This window comes from Myodes glareolus, chromosome 19, assembly GCF_982192425.1.
Source record: "Myodes glareolus chromosome 19, mMyoGla1.1, whole genome shotgun sequence".
Taxonomy (NCBI): domain Eukaryota; kingdom Metazoa; phylum Chordata; class Mammalia; order Rodentia; family Cricetidae; genus Myodes; species Myodes glareolus.
Window position 1 is genome coordinate 38,404,634 of NC_142044.1, and position 15,001 is coordinate 38,419,634.

The 15,001-nt window shown below is 52.5% G+C and overlaps 1 protein-coding gene across 1 annotated transcript; it reads right to left on the minus strand.

Moving 5' to 3' along the window:
* Positions 1 to 403: 403 nt before the first annotated feature.
* Zftraf1 (zinc finger TRAF-type and ring finger containing 1) lies at positions 404 to 13,894 on the minus strand. The gene is made up of 4 exons (XM_085678294.2): positions 13,329 to 13,894; positions 5,671 to 5,909; positions 4,836 to 5,047; positions 404 to 3,318 (listed from the first exon to the last, which is right to left on the minus strand). Exons 1-4 carry the CDS (start codon positions 13,683 to 13,685, stop codon positions 2,927 to 2,929), a joined length of 1,200 nt encoding a protein of 399 aa, XP_085534420.1. The 5' UTR covers positions 13,686 to 13,894; the 3' UTR covers positions 404 to 2,926.
* Between the last annotated feature and the right edge of the window lie 1,107 nt (positions 13,895 to 15,001).

Genomic DNA, 15,001 nt, shown 5'->3' on the forward strand with positions numbered 1-15,001 from the left:
GTGGAGCAGTCCCCCAGGCTGTCAGGAAGACCACGAATTGCTTTCTGCCCAGTCCTAGAATTCATAAAACAGGAGCCTGTTGAGATCCAGCTGCTCTACTGTACTCTATATTGTGGGAAAGTTTTCTCAGTCTGTGCCTTGCCCTGGAAGGCTGTATTTTACAAGCATCTTTAAAAAAAAAAACAAACTATTATTATTATTTGGGGGGCACACATGCCATGGCACACAGAGACAACTTTGTGAAGTCAGTCTCCCTTTAGAGACAATCCAACTTCTCTATCCGGATGCTTCACAGGACTGGAGGCCTGGGGATGGGGTACAGGCTGATGAGCAAGGCAAGCTAGCAGAGCACAGGAATTCCCACCCTGAGGCTGTCTTCTGATAAGGAAACACAGACAAAACATGGTTTGGAATTATTTTTTTAACTACAGGTACATACAGAAAATATGCAAACCGCAGAACTGACATGTAAGTCATTTCCAACAATCATAAAAACACTTCTTGCTCTGCTCTTTAGAAAATTATTTTTATTGTTTTGTAAATGTCTCACTTTGGGCAAACTGAGGGACACAGTGCTCACAGGAAGTGGGGATGAGACAGACCGAGGAGGGAGGCCTGGCTTGGCCTATGCAACCCCCTCTGGCAGCCTCCCCAACACTTACTGAGGCTGAACCCCTCTCCCATCCTCAGAGACAACAGAAAAAGAGCCAGGTTAGGACAGCAAGATAACAAGATTCTGGACACAAGCCTGGAGATATGGTGCCCCCCACACACACCCCCAAGAGCCCATAGTGGCGATGCTGAAGGTCTGTATGCCAGTCCCTAGCAGAGCCAAGAGACATACTAGTTTTTTCCATGTCTGGTTCCTCTAGGTTGGAAGGCTCAACTGCTGCACATGACAGTCATAGTGTAGCGGCCACACCGAGCATGTCACTAGAAGGCTGCTGTAGTCCTCCTGGGGACCCTTAGACACCCACACCCCTAGGTGGATCCTAGCTGGGCATGGCCCCAGCCCTACCTGTGCCTTGGGGTATGCCTTTCATCTCCACAGATACCCAGAGTTCTGTTGTCTCTGAGACCCTGCCAGCCCAGCTTCACTCTCATGCCCAGTGTCCCTGCTGGCTTGTGCCCATGGGGGAAGAAGCCTCCTATCCTGTTTCTCCCCAGGAGACCTTCAGGCTGCCTTCTGTGAGTCAGTCTCTCACACATCTAGACACAGGTTATTAGGGCAAGCTGGCCTTGCCCTGCCTTTTCACACTAACACCTTAGAATCTAGAGGAACTTCTAGAGGGGCCTCCTCTGTTTTCCAAAAATCCTCTATGCCTGATAGGTGAGCACATTTTAGAGGCTGCCCCGAAAGGCAGAGAAAATCAAGAAGCTGTATTTATCTGCTCCCATGGATGTGCTGCAATCTGGCATGGGGTCCTTTGTAGTAGGCAGAAGCCAGCCTGGTCACGTTTGCAGAAGAGAACTCCCACAAGCCCCATGCAGGAAGCCAAACAAGGTGCTGAAAACCTCTCCACCTATGAGAAGGCAGAAGGGCCACACTGGCCCTATTCAGGAAAACAGATGGGACCTATACCCCACGTCACAGTTGCTTCTCTTCATTTCTCAGCTCTTTGCCCTCTTGAAGGTCAGGGTGAGTGGAACGTTAGTACTTGCACCCACATGGCCAAGACTACCCAGTCCCTTAGCTTGGAAGGTACAGGACAGTTCAGGCCCAGGCAGTTTGCATGGGATGGTGGGAACTACTTTGAGGCATGTGGAGGTCTGGTTAGGGAAGAGGAAACCAGTTCTTTGGTATTAAAGCAACGAAAAGCTATGATAGAAGAGCCTCATCTCCTAAGCAAAGACAGAAGGAGGCAAGTCCTACCTTTCTCAGTATCTCTGAGGAAGCCAAGGAAGAAAGGACTGGGGCCTAGCCCTATCAAGCATGGCTGCTTCATATTCTGTGAGGCCCTAATACTTGTCCTGCTTACAACCACAACTCAGAGAATCTGTGAATTCCAGCAAGGGGAAGGCCGACGTTGCCTAGGCGATAAACCATGCTGCTCTGCCTTGGTCCTGTGATGCCCCTGCCACCATTAAACGCAGGTCTCACAGACAATGGCTGCCTCCTTGGCACCCTGAGGACACCCGGTCCTCTATGCTAAGTTAAGCGAATGGGTTATTTCTCGCTAAAATCACATCACTTAAAGAGCTTGTAGAGTTTCATTTTTTCCTCGAAGAGACAGAATTTCACCCTGCATTCCGAAAACATTTGCTGAGCCCTACTAGCCAAGTCCTGCTTCCTCTGAGTGGCAGCTGGGGAAGCCCAACCCTCTGGCTCACTGGCCAGGCTTTAGTCCCAACCTCTGATAAGACTGTGGGGGAGGCAGTGTCTCTTAAGTCTCTCCTGGGGTGCACACATAGGTGCAGTATCAGGGACAGGACAGGTTCTGACCACCGGGCCAAACCAAATCTCCTATGAGGTCCATTCACAGCCACACCTTCCCCTCCAACAAAACAGAAAGTAGGAAACAAGGCTGCCTTTTTAATTGCAATCAAATATGCTGTCTGAAGTCAACCAGGGCCCCTGAGCCTGGTCAGGGAACCACCGTGCCACCTCAATGAGAGGATGGGAGCTGGGGTAAGGGTGGTTGGCCTCTTGCCCTCCTCACCACCTGTACCTGAGGAGCCCAGAGTACTGTTTCCACCGTGGTCAGCCCAGCCTCTGGCTGCCTGCAGGAGGTGGGAGGCAAAGGGTGAGCCAGAGGCGGGGACCCCATTGCACACGCATGCAGACTTTCTCAGTGTTTGCTTTTGTTTGTTCTCCTCCTTTGCTAAAATGATCAAATAGTTGTGTGAAGCTGCTGCCAAGCCAGGGAGGGGTGGGACAGCACTACTGGACCGCAGCCCTCTGCTCCTCAGGTGTCCTGCGCCCAGCCTACTTCTGTATTTGGAACAGGAAGAGCCGCAGGTTAATGTTCTTGGCAGCCAGCAGCTTGTTGCACTCCACAGAGTCGATGATGGGCAGCGGCACATAGTCTGTCTCGTTGCTCTCATTGGTGAAGACAAAGTGGTAGATGACAGGACTGATCCTCACATCATCATATGGGCCCTTGAGCAGAAGAAAAGAACACTCCAGGGGCGCTGTGACCTTGCTCTTGAGGAGTAGCTGGAAGGAAAGTGTGCGCTTGCACGACAGGTTGGGGTTGCGCTCCGAGTCATTCACACGAGCCTTCAGGACCCATGTCTGGTTCAGTACTGTGAACCGTGGTGTTTCATAGTACAGGCGTGTGATGAAGTCATCAGTGCGATAAGGCCGGAATTGAACCTCTGTGGAGACAGACAGGGCCAGACAGCCAACTGTTAGTGCTGGGGAGGGCCAGGGGGTGGCGCCTTCCCCAACAGGCCAAGGACAGGCTCAGCCAGGGAGGAAGGCAACTTACCCAGATAGCGTGTTCTACTTGTCACAAGGTAAGTCAAACGCAATTATGGCAAATGGAAGTGCACATTTGGGGGAACAACTACAAACAGAATTAACACCAGTTAGCTGGAGAGTCCTGAGGCTGTGGGATATTAGGCCATGTGGCCCAGGAGTGGCCAACCCATAGAAGCCACCCTCCTTACCCTCAGTCCCCTGTCCCCAAAGGGGCGGGGTAAGCAGACACACAGACAGGATACAGTTCTGAGAACAAGTGCACTTTATTGGTTCTGATACAAAGCTGCCAGAAAAGCCGGCAGGTGGGCAGATGGTATCTGGTCCTGCCCAAGGGGAGTGCCAAGTCCTTGACGTTGCACTGTGATGTGGATTCTGCCCGGCTGTCTGTAGGGCTGTCGCTTAGCAGGCAGACCTGCCTTTGCAGTCCTGTGGCTGGCACGTTCTGTTGTGGATGTATGGGCTCTTAGGCAGCCAGTCCTTCTTTTGGGGACAGGTCTTCCCACCCAGCCTCTGCTGTAGCCACATGGCCTGGCCCACCCAGACCCCACAGGCCATGAGATCAGCCAAGGCTACTCTTAACCAAGAGCCAGAGTTTTCTGCTGATGCAGGCCCCTGGGCCCTTTGCATCTCAGGCCTGTTTGGGCTAGTCTAGGCAGCATGGCATGACTGACTGTCCAGGACTGCCCTGGGTGCTCTGAGCTGGCCACCTGCCGTAGGCTGAGCAGCAGAGGGAATGAAGTTTCCCCAAGTTGCCCCAGTATCAGCAGGTGCTTCTTGTTCTCTGGTACAAGTTGTGGTCTGGCTCCTGCTCCCCGACATGTTCAAAGTTGGTGGCAGATGCCTGGGAGCCATGAGATCCAGTGAGCATAGGCCCAGTCCAGTCTACTCATATGTAGGCATCCACTCCCAGTTCTACAGTTTGAGCTGAGACCCTCAGCTTGTTCTGGAGCCCTGTCCAAGCTTCTTGCCAGTCTTAGGAGGCCATGTGGCCTTCAGTGAACATCTGCAGACAGGACCTGACTTGATGGAATGCTCTTCTTGCTCTGTGCTCCAAAGGTAAGGCCCCCAGGCTCCCAGACTGCCCAAAACATACCCAATTTTCTAGTTAGATCCAATACCCCAAATCTGTGGAGCCCCATACAGTGAGGGGGGTCATCTTGCCAGGGTGGTGGGCAGAGGCAGGGAGGACAGGTGGGAAGGACCTCTGTAAGAGCCATGCAGGTGCATCCCTCCTTCTACTCAATCTCCAACCTATCTTCTTCCCCAAGACATCTTCCTGTCCATTTGGAGCTTGCCCAGAGCCTGGCCAACGGCGCAGCCTGTGCCCACTGCCCAAAGCCTACTGCCTCCCTGGAGCCTCTAGCCCCAAACAGTACCTGTGTGGCATGCAGGGGAATGTGGGGTGCCTCACCTGTGTAGCCAATCTTCTCAAAGCTGAGCAGGCTGAAGATGCTGTTGTAGAGTTGCATCTCCTTGCGGTGGCTCTGATCCATCTCATCTAGGATCTCCATCAACTCATTGCCTGTCTTGGTTGGGTGAGCACATGCAGCTTCATGCACTGTCAGCTCATGGAAAGGGCCATGCCATGGGCAGCCAATACGCTTGTACTTGCACTGTGTCACCCTGAAAGGAGTTGAGAACAGTGGTCATCTCTGTGGCTGGGGCAAATAGCTGTGCCCAGAAGTATTTCATAGGCTACTTCTGTCCAACCACAAGCCCTTCCCTGTAAGACACAATGAATTTTGAGCACAGCCACTTAGACCACACATAGGTATGTATGTGAGAGGCAGGGAAACTGAAGGAGAGAGAAGCTCTACAGCTTTTAGCCAACATGCCTCCTGTGCCCAGTACTGATGTCTCTCTGTCTAGAGGTGAGTGGCTGCTGACCATGATATTAGACTCCACATAGCCTCATTCTAGGAACGTTCTTGGTGCCAGGGCCTTGCCAGGCAAGTGGTTGTTTCTATGTGCTGGGACTGGGTTGCAAAACAAAAGAGTCTCACTCAAATTTTCCAGAGCTTTCAAACTGATCCTGCTGTACTGGACTTTCTAAGGGCCTAACCAATACGCACAGAGAATTCTAAAGGATCACCATCTTATTCAGAGAGCAATTAGTGTAGAACCTAACTGTCTTCTATGCAAAGGCATGCTCTCACCACCTGGGCCTACAGGGTTATCTCTGGGCTGTATATGTGGTCCCCAGGGCCCACATATGTGATCGCAAGGCCCCACCTTCACATGGTTACCTGTCCTGGCATTCCTCTTTCTGGTGCCTTTCTAGGAGGGAGCGAGGGAACTGACGCAGACAGAAGCCACACTCTGAAGGCAGTTCGCTCACAGCTTTCTCCACGGCCAGGTTCCGGCAGCAGAGGCTCTTACTGATCTCACAACGACAGTTGGGACATGTGGCCTGCTCCTCCTTCAGCCGGGCATCTGCTAGTAGGTGGATAAAACAGCCAGCGCACATCAAGTGACCGTTAGTACACTGCGAAGAAGGAAAGGGAGGTGAAGCTCACAGACCTGTGGATACTTGCAGGCACACGTGCCCACCCATACCTGCTGGGCTCAGCCAGAGCAGATGTCCTGAGGGATTTTAGGTGAGGAGAGTAGAGGAGTACCCACTGGTTCCCAAGTCTTGCTGGTATCTAACAAACACTGAGAGCTGCTTGGAGGGTCATGTCAGGATAGAGCTAACTCTGGTTTTGTCAAGAGCAGGTCCTTATCATGTCATGAGGGTCCTGGCTACATCTAAAGCAGGCCTGGATGGAAACTGACTTGCCCTTAGAACCTGGCTTTTCCAGTTTTCCCAAAAAAGCCTATTTTTTTGCTTGACCTGGCAGGGATACCTAGCAAGCAGCTATTCATAGGGGTCATGATTGCTGCTGAGGCAGGCATGTTTCCCTTGGCTTCCAAAAGGCTGTTCATGTGGGGACTAGAAGTGGCTCAGGTTGAGATCAACCCTGGCCCCTCCATAACCAGCCCTTGCTAATAACACAAGTGAGAACCAGCAGTTGCTAGCACCCAGGGAGGGAGACTACTTACTGGGTTGCTTCAGAGTCAATGGCACAAAGCCTATGGCAGGCAGAAGGCTAAGTTGGCTCAGACTGAAGTTAGCTGGGACCTGGTACTGAGTTAAGCTGATATAAACAGGATCAGCTGGAGCAGACCTGACAGTTGGAGGTCCTTGCTTACACAGACAAGACTGTTAGAACCTGGGTCTCTTACAGAGTCAATATACACTGGGTACCATTTGGAACCACAAAAAATACTGGGTAGGCTGGGTTGGGCATGTGGCTCACCGATTGAATGCCTACCTAGCAAGCTTGAGGACCTAGGTTCAATCCTCAGTATTGAAAAAAGAACATTCCAGAAACAAAAACTACTGGATGGGTCAAGAACCCTATACCAGGGTGGGCTTCTCTCTCACACCATGAGGGACTCAGTGTTAAAGGGGAGACCAATAGCTGGGTATGGTGGTGCACACCTTTAATCCTAGCACTCAGGAGGCAAAGGTAGGCAGATCTCTGTGAGTTTAAGGCCAGTGTGGTCTACAGAAGGAGTTTCAGGACAGTCAGGTCTACACAGAGAAGCCCTGTCTTGAAAAATAAAAACAAAAGAGAGAGAGAGAGAGAAATCAATATATCAGGCCTACCATGCTGCGGTTGCTCTGTACAGTGTAGTGTGCATTAGGAAAGAGATGTAAGTAGTTACTGTCTGGCCACACCAGGAGGCTCCATCTACTTAACTGTCATGCTTAATAAACCTTAGCTACCATCTTATCGCGTCAACAGGCTGTCTGATGGAACCTACATGCTGAAGACTGATGGTGACAGAAGTCTGATGCAGAACCCATGCCCACAGGGACACCATATATACCTATAGGCAAATATAAGTTTGACTGAAAAATTAAAACATGCACTGTGAAGAGAGTAGCTTTGCTGATCTGGGCCTGGATGAAGAGGACATGGCAGGGGCCAGTCAGAATGTGGGCTATCTAAAGTGGCGATGGAACAACCAATCTGCTGTGCCCACTCCAGGTCTGGAACTGGGTATAGACATAAGAGGCGCTGACCAAGGGCCCAAGTCACAGTTTTCTTATACCCCATCTGCCTGGGGACTTCCTGGGACAGTGACTACTATTCCCTCTGGAAGGCAGGAGCAAATACAACACAAAATTAAATGCTCATCTATTTCAGAGAGGCAATCTCAGGACATCCCCAGAACTGGGAGTGGTATAAGCTCAGAACTTAGGAGGCAGAGGCAGAGGCAGGACTGGAATACAAAAATGACTTCTGGGCCAGCCTGGGCTACATAAGGCCCTCTCTTAAAAATAAAAGAAGTTCACCCAGCAAGACACTGGCACTGAGATACCCAAGGACCTTGCAGCCCCACCAATCCATGTGCACAGCTTGAGTCACTTTCTGGCAAGAAGCTGCCTGAACTTAGAGGAAGCTCTGGGCTTCTGGTCTCAGGTCTGCAGTCACTTTTAGGGTTTACCAGCCTGAACAGCCTGAGCCTTTAACAGCATTTTTCCTGGCTGCAGCCTGCTCCTCTCAAGGTTTCTAAACCATGCAGTGGATACCTGCTCCAAATCTTAGCCCAAGCGACTTGGAAAGGAGTGCTGGGCCCCCCAATGAGAGGGTGAGGCTGCCAATCCTTATCACTGCTCTTCAGTATCACTCCTGCCCTCAACCATGGAAGCCACTTAAGCCTGGGCTGGGTCTGGCCACAGGGCCTATTCTCCTGGAAATTCCAGACTCAAATCAACTCCATACCACAGGAAAGTCGTACCTACCCTGCTTTCCTCTGGGTCCCTCTGGGCCTCTAGGGAAGTTTGCAAGGTCTGGGCAAAGTGAAGTGTCACATCCCTGACAGTTGAGCTCTGAGGGGCAGAACAAGACCCAAACAAGGTTCAAGGCATACCGTCTTAGCGCCCTTCACCAGCCATTTAAGGGACGGTGTCTAGGTGAGCTGTACATGAACAATGCACAAGTCTAGCACCTTCCCATAACTTCCTGAGCAAGACCTAACTTCAAATATAGGCCCAGGGCAGCCACATTTAGCCTTAGCGGTGGAGACTGTGCCTTATCCCCTCACTTATGCCCACTGCCTATGCAGAAAGTGGGCCACAGATGACTCCATAGTGGCAGTTTCAGTGCCTAGACATCTCCAGAAACTGCTCCTGCAATGGCCAGGCCAGGCTGTCATCTCACTATTAACCAGGCAAACTCTGGGCTCATACCCAAGATAACACTGTAGGTCTTTCCAGGCCCTCTAGCGACAGACACTGACTTGGCGCTCACTTTGAGCTCTGCCCTCATCCTATAGGATACCAACAGCATGATCCTAGACTTATCTTCTCTCTGTTGGTCTCAGATTCTTCCCGGGCACAGGAGAGGCAATGTGTTGTAGCAAAGCTTGACACTTAGATTACAGCAGCCTCAGAACATATGCCACCTCTGCAGTTATCCATGTCAAAGTCTAGAGAGCTCCACCTCCATGGGGCCGAGGTCCTAGGCTCCTCTAAATTGTCCAGAAACAGTCATTTGCTGCTTCTATACCTGCAGGCCAGCACCCAGCCCTTCCATCTACTGACCTGCAGGCAACTCACATGTGCTCAGACTGTGCATCTATACCCAGGGCAGGAGTGTTCTATTTGAGCTGGGCTCTCCTTTGGGTGAAAGGAGATAGGTGGAACAGCTATGCCCACAGAGAAACCCTGCCCCTGAGCCATAAGCAGGTCTTAGAAATGGGTTCTCTACAACATATAGTTGGTTACAAGTTCCTGGGGTCAGTCTCTTTCAAACCTAGAACATAGTCCTCATAAACAGGGGGCCCAAAATATTATGGATGGTACCCAGACCCATATAAACAGCCTACCCTCCTGTTCAGAGCATCACATACTCACAGACGCTTGGCAGAAGTTACTGCTACCCAAATGCACTAATACCAAAGTGCTGCTCAGCCACCTGGAGACTCTCTTTCTCTAGAGTCTTCCATGGTGTCTTGGATGCTGGTAAAGAATCAGGGCTAGTGGCACTTTGAGGATTGACCCAGTTTCTTGAACTTCCATAGCCAAGCATGGGCCTGAGCAGAACTGGCTCTTTGTCCATGGGTACACAGCCAGTGCGACAAGACCGTTCTGCTTAGGCGAGAGTTGAAATTCTAGGTTAGTCATATTCATGATTTAGCTGGGTTCCAGCAAAGTGTAGCTTTTACTCAGAAATGAACACTGCTTAGATTTAAAAGTAACTCAAAATAAACTATCAACACACACACACACACACACCAAAATCCAAAACAAAAAGCCTACAGTCCTTCCTTGGATCCTAAGCAGACCTATTTCTGCTTCAAAGAACTAATCAGGGGCCAGAGAGTTGGCTCAGCAATTAACAGCACCTGCTGTGGCTCACAACCATCCATAAGTCCTGTTTCAGAGGATCTGAAGCATTGTTCTGAACTCTGCAGGCACCAGGCACATACATGGTGCATATACATACATGTGGGCAAAACACTCATGCACATAAAAATAAAGGAGGAGGGTGAAGAAGGAAGAATCATCATAGCCAGGGCCAGGGGATGTCAGGCCATGTGTGTGATAGTCCCAGACACGAATCAATCTCAGAAGAGGGCCTGGGAAGAGGTGAAACTAATGTTCTCTGAACTTTTTCTCAACCAGATATTCAGTCTCCCATATTCAGAGGCAAAGGCAAAAGCAGAATATCCTCTGGGGCAGAATAGGAAAGGAAAGGAATCCTTGTCAAAGGGAGAACTGAGGGCCCAAGATGGGTTTTGTTACAGTCAGGCCCAAAAAAGAAGCAAAGAGGCAGGTAGGGACACGAAGAGGGCAGCTCAAGCGGAAAACATGTAGAACAGTAGAACAATGACACAGGTTCCTGGTCACAGAAAGTGTCTGGGCCCCTATCAGATAGAGCTGGATTCACTGTGTTCTATGTCAGAGGCCCACTTAAGTGATCCCTGAACTCAAAGGTGTTTAAAGGGTGAGAAGAAGGAGCAGTATCTTTGCCAGATGCAGCGCAAAGAGGCTGAGCCTGGTTGATACCCAAGGAATGAATGGGTCAAGGCTGGGTCTATCTTACAAAAGTCCATTCTGGGCTGTATGTGAAGGACTGTGGCGAGAAAGCTAGGGGAAGTAGGTCAGGGCACAGGCTACAATTGCAACCTCCCAGGCTGGGACTCCCACAGACAAGGCACTTACAATGTGTAGCTACTGACTGGTTACATTGCCCTCTGGCCTCAGGAGTACATCCAGAAGAGGGAGCCAGCACAAATTGCTTGTCCATCTGCCCAGGTTGGACTTGTCACAAGTTCTTATGTGGGTTTCCCTCCAGCCTTCATGCCACCTACCAGGCACCTGCCATAATGCCTGCTTGACTTTGGAAGGGCCCACCCTAGACTCAGGAAGGTAGCTACACATCTTGCTAGGCCAGTTGCCCAGGATATACCTAACACCCACACAGAGAACATCAAAGCATGCACCTGTTGTACCTGCTGCAGGACTTGACACAGGCCCCAGGGATAAGAGCTACTTGGTGGACGGCCTTGGTTAGACAACGTGAGCAAATTTTCTAGTCTGTGATATGTCAGCGTATGAGTATGGGCCATGGGAATCGGCCCTGCAGGTTGTAAGGCTATCTAGACTAGGTGGATGAGCCCACATACATACCCTGCTCTTGTCTACTTCCCAGCGCTTCCCTGGCAGCACAGGTGGCATATGGATAATGCACTCTCAAGTTACCACACACCCAGCCATCTCAGCGGCCCATGGAGTTTTCCCCACAATCCAATGCCTGGCATAGCATGGTTACCCACTTTCCACTCCAGCAGAGCATCTGAGTCAGCTCCCAGGATGCACAGCACGGATGGGGCCACCTGGAGCCAGATGTTCTGCTGAGGTCAGGCAAATGTTGCCAGCGAAAGTTGAAGGTGGAAACTGGTCTAAAGAGATGGACAGCCCATCAACACGGGTTAGACAAGAAGGCTAGCGGAAAACAGAAGAGCTGAGCTCAGGCAGAGGTGGTGACCAGCAGTGGATCCTGGCCAGGGGTGTTCAAACCCTGAGAAGACTAGGGAAGAACCCTGAAGAGGCCTGCCTGGCACCTTGGTGGGGACAGCAACAGGACCCTCCAGAGCTGTACTGCACTGGCAGGAGACTCTGGCAACACTCTTAAGATGCTAGGAAACTTCCTTCCCTCCTCTCGCTGCACTCCCATTTTACATATCTGTGCACAGGCAAAGTTCCAACATTCGCCCCAAGGCTCTTCCAAAATCCCATATTCCAGAGAATTCTCCCAGCCTTTGCAGGTGACAGGGAAATGTCTTTGCTCTAGGTTATTTACCTACGCAGAAAGGAGATGGGAAGGGGGCTAGTGGCAGAGCCTAGAGATCAATGTCAATGCCCACAGCTCCTCTGGGTCACCAAGGGCGCCTACCTTTGGTCTGGGACAGTGCCTGAGAAAGCAGTCCCTCCACTCAGGCCACTCTATTACACTTCCTCAGCGGCCCAAGCCACAGCAATCCCTAACACAGCGGAGACTGGTTTGAACCAGCTAGTCTCATTAGTTACTCTGGGCAGAAGTACAATGGTGGCTCTCTGTGCAGACCAGGAGCCAGTATCATGTGGTCTATCACCACGCCAGGAACAACCAAGAAACCCCTGAGATCCTTGAGACCCCCTTCCACTGACTAGTCTTGCTGGACTCTCACTCACTCCTAGGAAGGGAAGAGCTCTTTCACTAAGAAGGACCAAGAAGCCAAGACAAGAAAAAAAGGTTGTGAGCAGGTTCTGATGGCTCCTAACATGGTAAATACGGGTGCTGGAACCGGCAGCTGTGGGAAAGGCATAACACCTAGGAGGGTGAGTATCCGTTCAGGTCACTGGAATCCCCCCAACACACACACCAACCAACCTCAGGCCAAGACAGGAACATGGAGATCCAAAAGGTAGGAAAATAGCTACAGACTAGACCTATGCTGGCTCTCAGCCAGGGGCTTACTCTAAAGCAAAGCAGGGAAACAGGCCTCACCAGCCACTTTCCGCTACTCTAAGTACAAAGAAAGGTGACAGAGACCGGGAACTGAGGGGTAGAGACCAGGGGAAGGTGGGCAGACACTTCTCACTGAATCAGAGGTCTGCTCTTGTACTTGCGAGAGGGTATGTTAGGTTCACAGAGGACAGTACCCTGAGACCTACTGGTGCACTGGGTCTTCAGATGGGAAAGGTAAGGACAAAGTTTCTATGCAAGGACAACCTTGGAGGCCAGTTTGGCATGGGTGAGATGGGCCTGAGTAGGAAAACTGGCCAGGTTGGGGCAGGAGAAAGTACCAAAAAAGCAGGTGGCTTCACCTAGATTAGGACTGGGAAAGGATGAGAGGCCCTTTCTTCCTCCAGCTCTTCAGAAGGACACAGGGCTTCATTGGGCAGAAAAGGAGATATACTTTAGTAGCTCAGGCATGGAAGGATTTTTTGTGGGGGTGTGGCTGCCAGAATTGGAGCCCTATCTCCACTTAAGCAGCTTCTTCCTCCAGGGGGTCTAGAAGTGAGGGGCAGTGTTGATGAGGTGTAGGAATGGCGGGCGGGCACCTGTTCACAGCTCTCTGCGAGGTCAGCTGAATAGGAGCTGGAATATGTCAAGGGGGACACCCTGGAGGAAGCAGAAGGTGCAGACAAGGAATCTAAGGAGGAGAGCAGAAATTCAGACGGGGAAGTAAAGGGGACCGTAGAACACGGAAAATGAGATTCAGAGCAAGAAAAGGCAGGAGCCTCGAGACGGGAGCGGGGTTTCGCGGGCCTGTGAGGTGGATGTCTGGATTGGAAAGGGTTCCCGGCCACCGGCCCCAGGCCTCCAGGCGACGCGGCGCCGGGCCGGGCCGGCGGCCCTACCTGGTACACGGAAGCCTTGGGCAGGTCCAGGCACACGGTGCAGCACAGCACCGAGTACAGCCGCTCCTCCAGCTTCCCGCTGCCCGCTGCCACCGCCGCCGCCGCCGCCTCGGCCGCCTCGGCCGCCCGCAGCCGCTTCTTGGGCGGCGCGTCAGGGTCGCCGGCCGCCTCTTGCAGCTGCCGAGCGCCGGCCAGGCCCGCCTCGTCCGGGAGCCCGGGCCCCGCCGCCTCGCCCAGAGCCGCCGCAGCCGGCCCCGCGGCAGCCCCAGGCCCGGCCCCTACCCCGACCCCGGACGGCACGGCACCCGCGGGCCCCGCAGCCGGGCCACCCCCGCCGGCCTCCTCGGCGCCGGACATCGCGTCCGGCCGGCCCGGCGGGCGGGTGCCGGCGCGCTCGCCGGCTGGAAGTTAGGGTCGCCGCGCGCCCCTGCCGGCTTCTCACTGCCGCGGCAACCCTGCAACCTGCCCGCTGCGCCGCTGCCTCAGTGGGCCTGGCCCGCGCGTCGGCCCGCAGCCGTCCAGGCCACCAACCCCGGCGCGGCCGCCATCTTTGTTTTCGCTGCGGACCCCCCCCCCACGCCACCGCCCCCTCGTCCTCCTGGTCACGTGTGCTCAGCGCAAACCAATGGTAGCGCCGCGAAGGGCTAGACGATGAGGTGGTCACCGCCAATGGACGAACGAGATAGCCGGAGGGCCCGCCCACTGTAGAAGGTGAACAGAAGGGGGTGGGGTCCAGGAGGCTGGAGGGGAGCGGGGATGACGGGGGTGAGGGGGAGGGTGCGTCCCTGGAAAGGTACAACCCGCTCTGGGGTCGGGAAAAATATCCATACTTTTACTCCTCGAGAGTGCAAAGCGCCCCTAGACTCCCCGGTGTGCCTGTGCCATTGTCCACAGAAATTCGGGCTTCCGTGCACCAGGCTCTGGCCTAGCTGCCTGGAGTGGAAGGGCACGAATTGGAAAAACCCACTGACGACCACTCTTGCGCGACGGGATGTCGACAAGACACCAAGCACCGGAACAGCGAAGGACTGGATACACTCTAAGCCACCCCTCGGCCCAGCCCTCGGGTTGGAGGCTGAAAAAGGATCCGTAGAGGAAAGTGAGGTTCTTAAGTTCTAAGACATGGCTTGTACAGACAAGAGGGTGTCAAACAGGTAGTAAGCGAATCAGTCCACAGAAGGGATGTGCAGTTCCCGGGAATTGCTGACGTACAGCTCGCTTCTGCCCTTTACTAGAGCAGCCACCAGCGTGTGAAGGTCACTGCCCCAGAGGGCCACCTGCCAGGTCCACCAAGGATATATGCAAATCTACCATGTCCCAGGAAACCAAGACCCAAAAACTGCTGTGCCTTTTCAGCATAGAGTTTCTTTCATTTCCTTTCTTTCTTCCTTCCTTCCTTCCTTCCTTCCTTCCTTCCTTCCTTCCTTTCTTTCTTTCTTTCTTTCTTTCTTTCTTTCTTTCTTTCTTTCTTTTTCTTTTGGATACAGGGTCTCACTGTATGTAACACTAGCCATTCTAGAACTCAACTTCTGGAGGCCAGTCTGGCCCAGAACTCACAGAGATGCGCTTGTCTCTGCCTCCCAACTGGAATTAAAGACCTGCACCACCATGCCCAGCACACTGCGGTTCTCTTGGCAAGTCTGCCAGATGCAAAGGTGAACAATGCCTTCTAT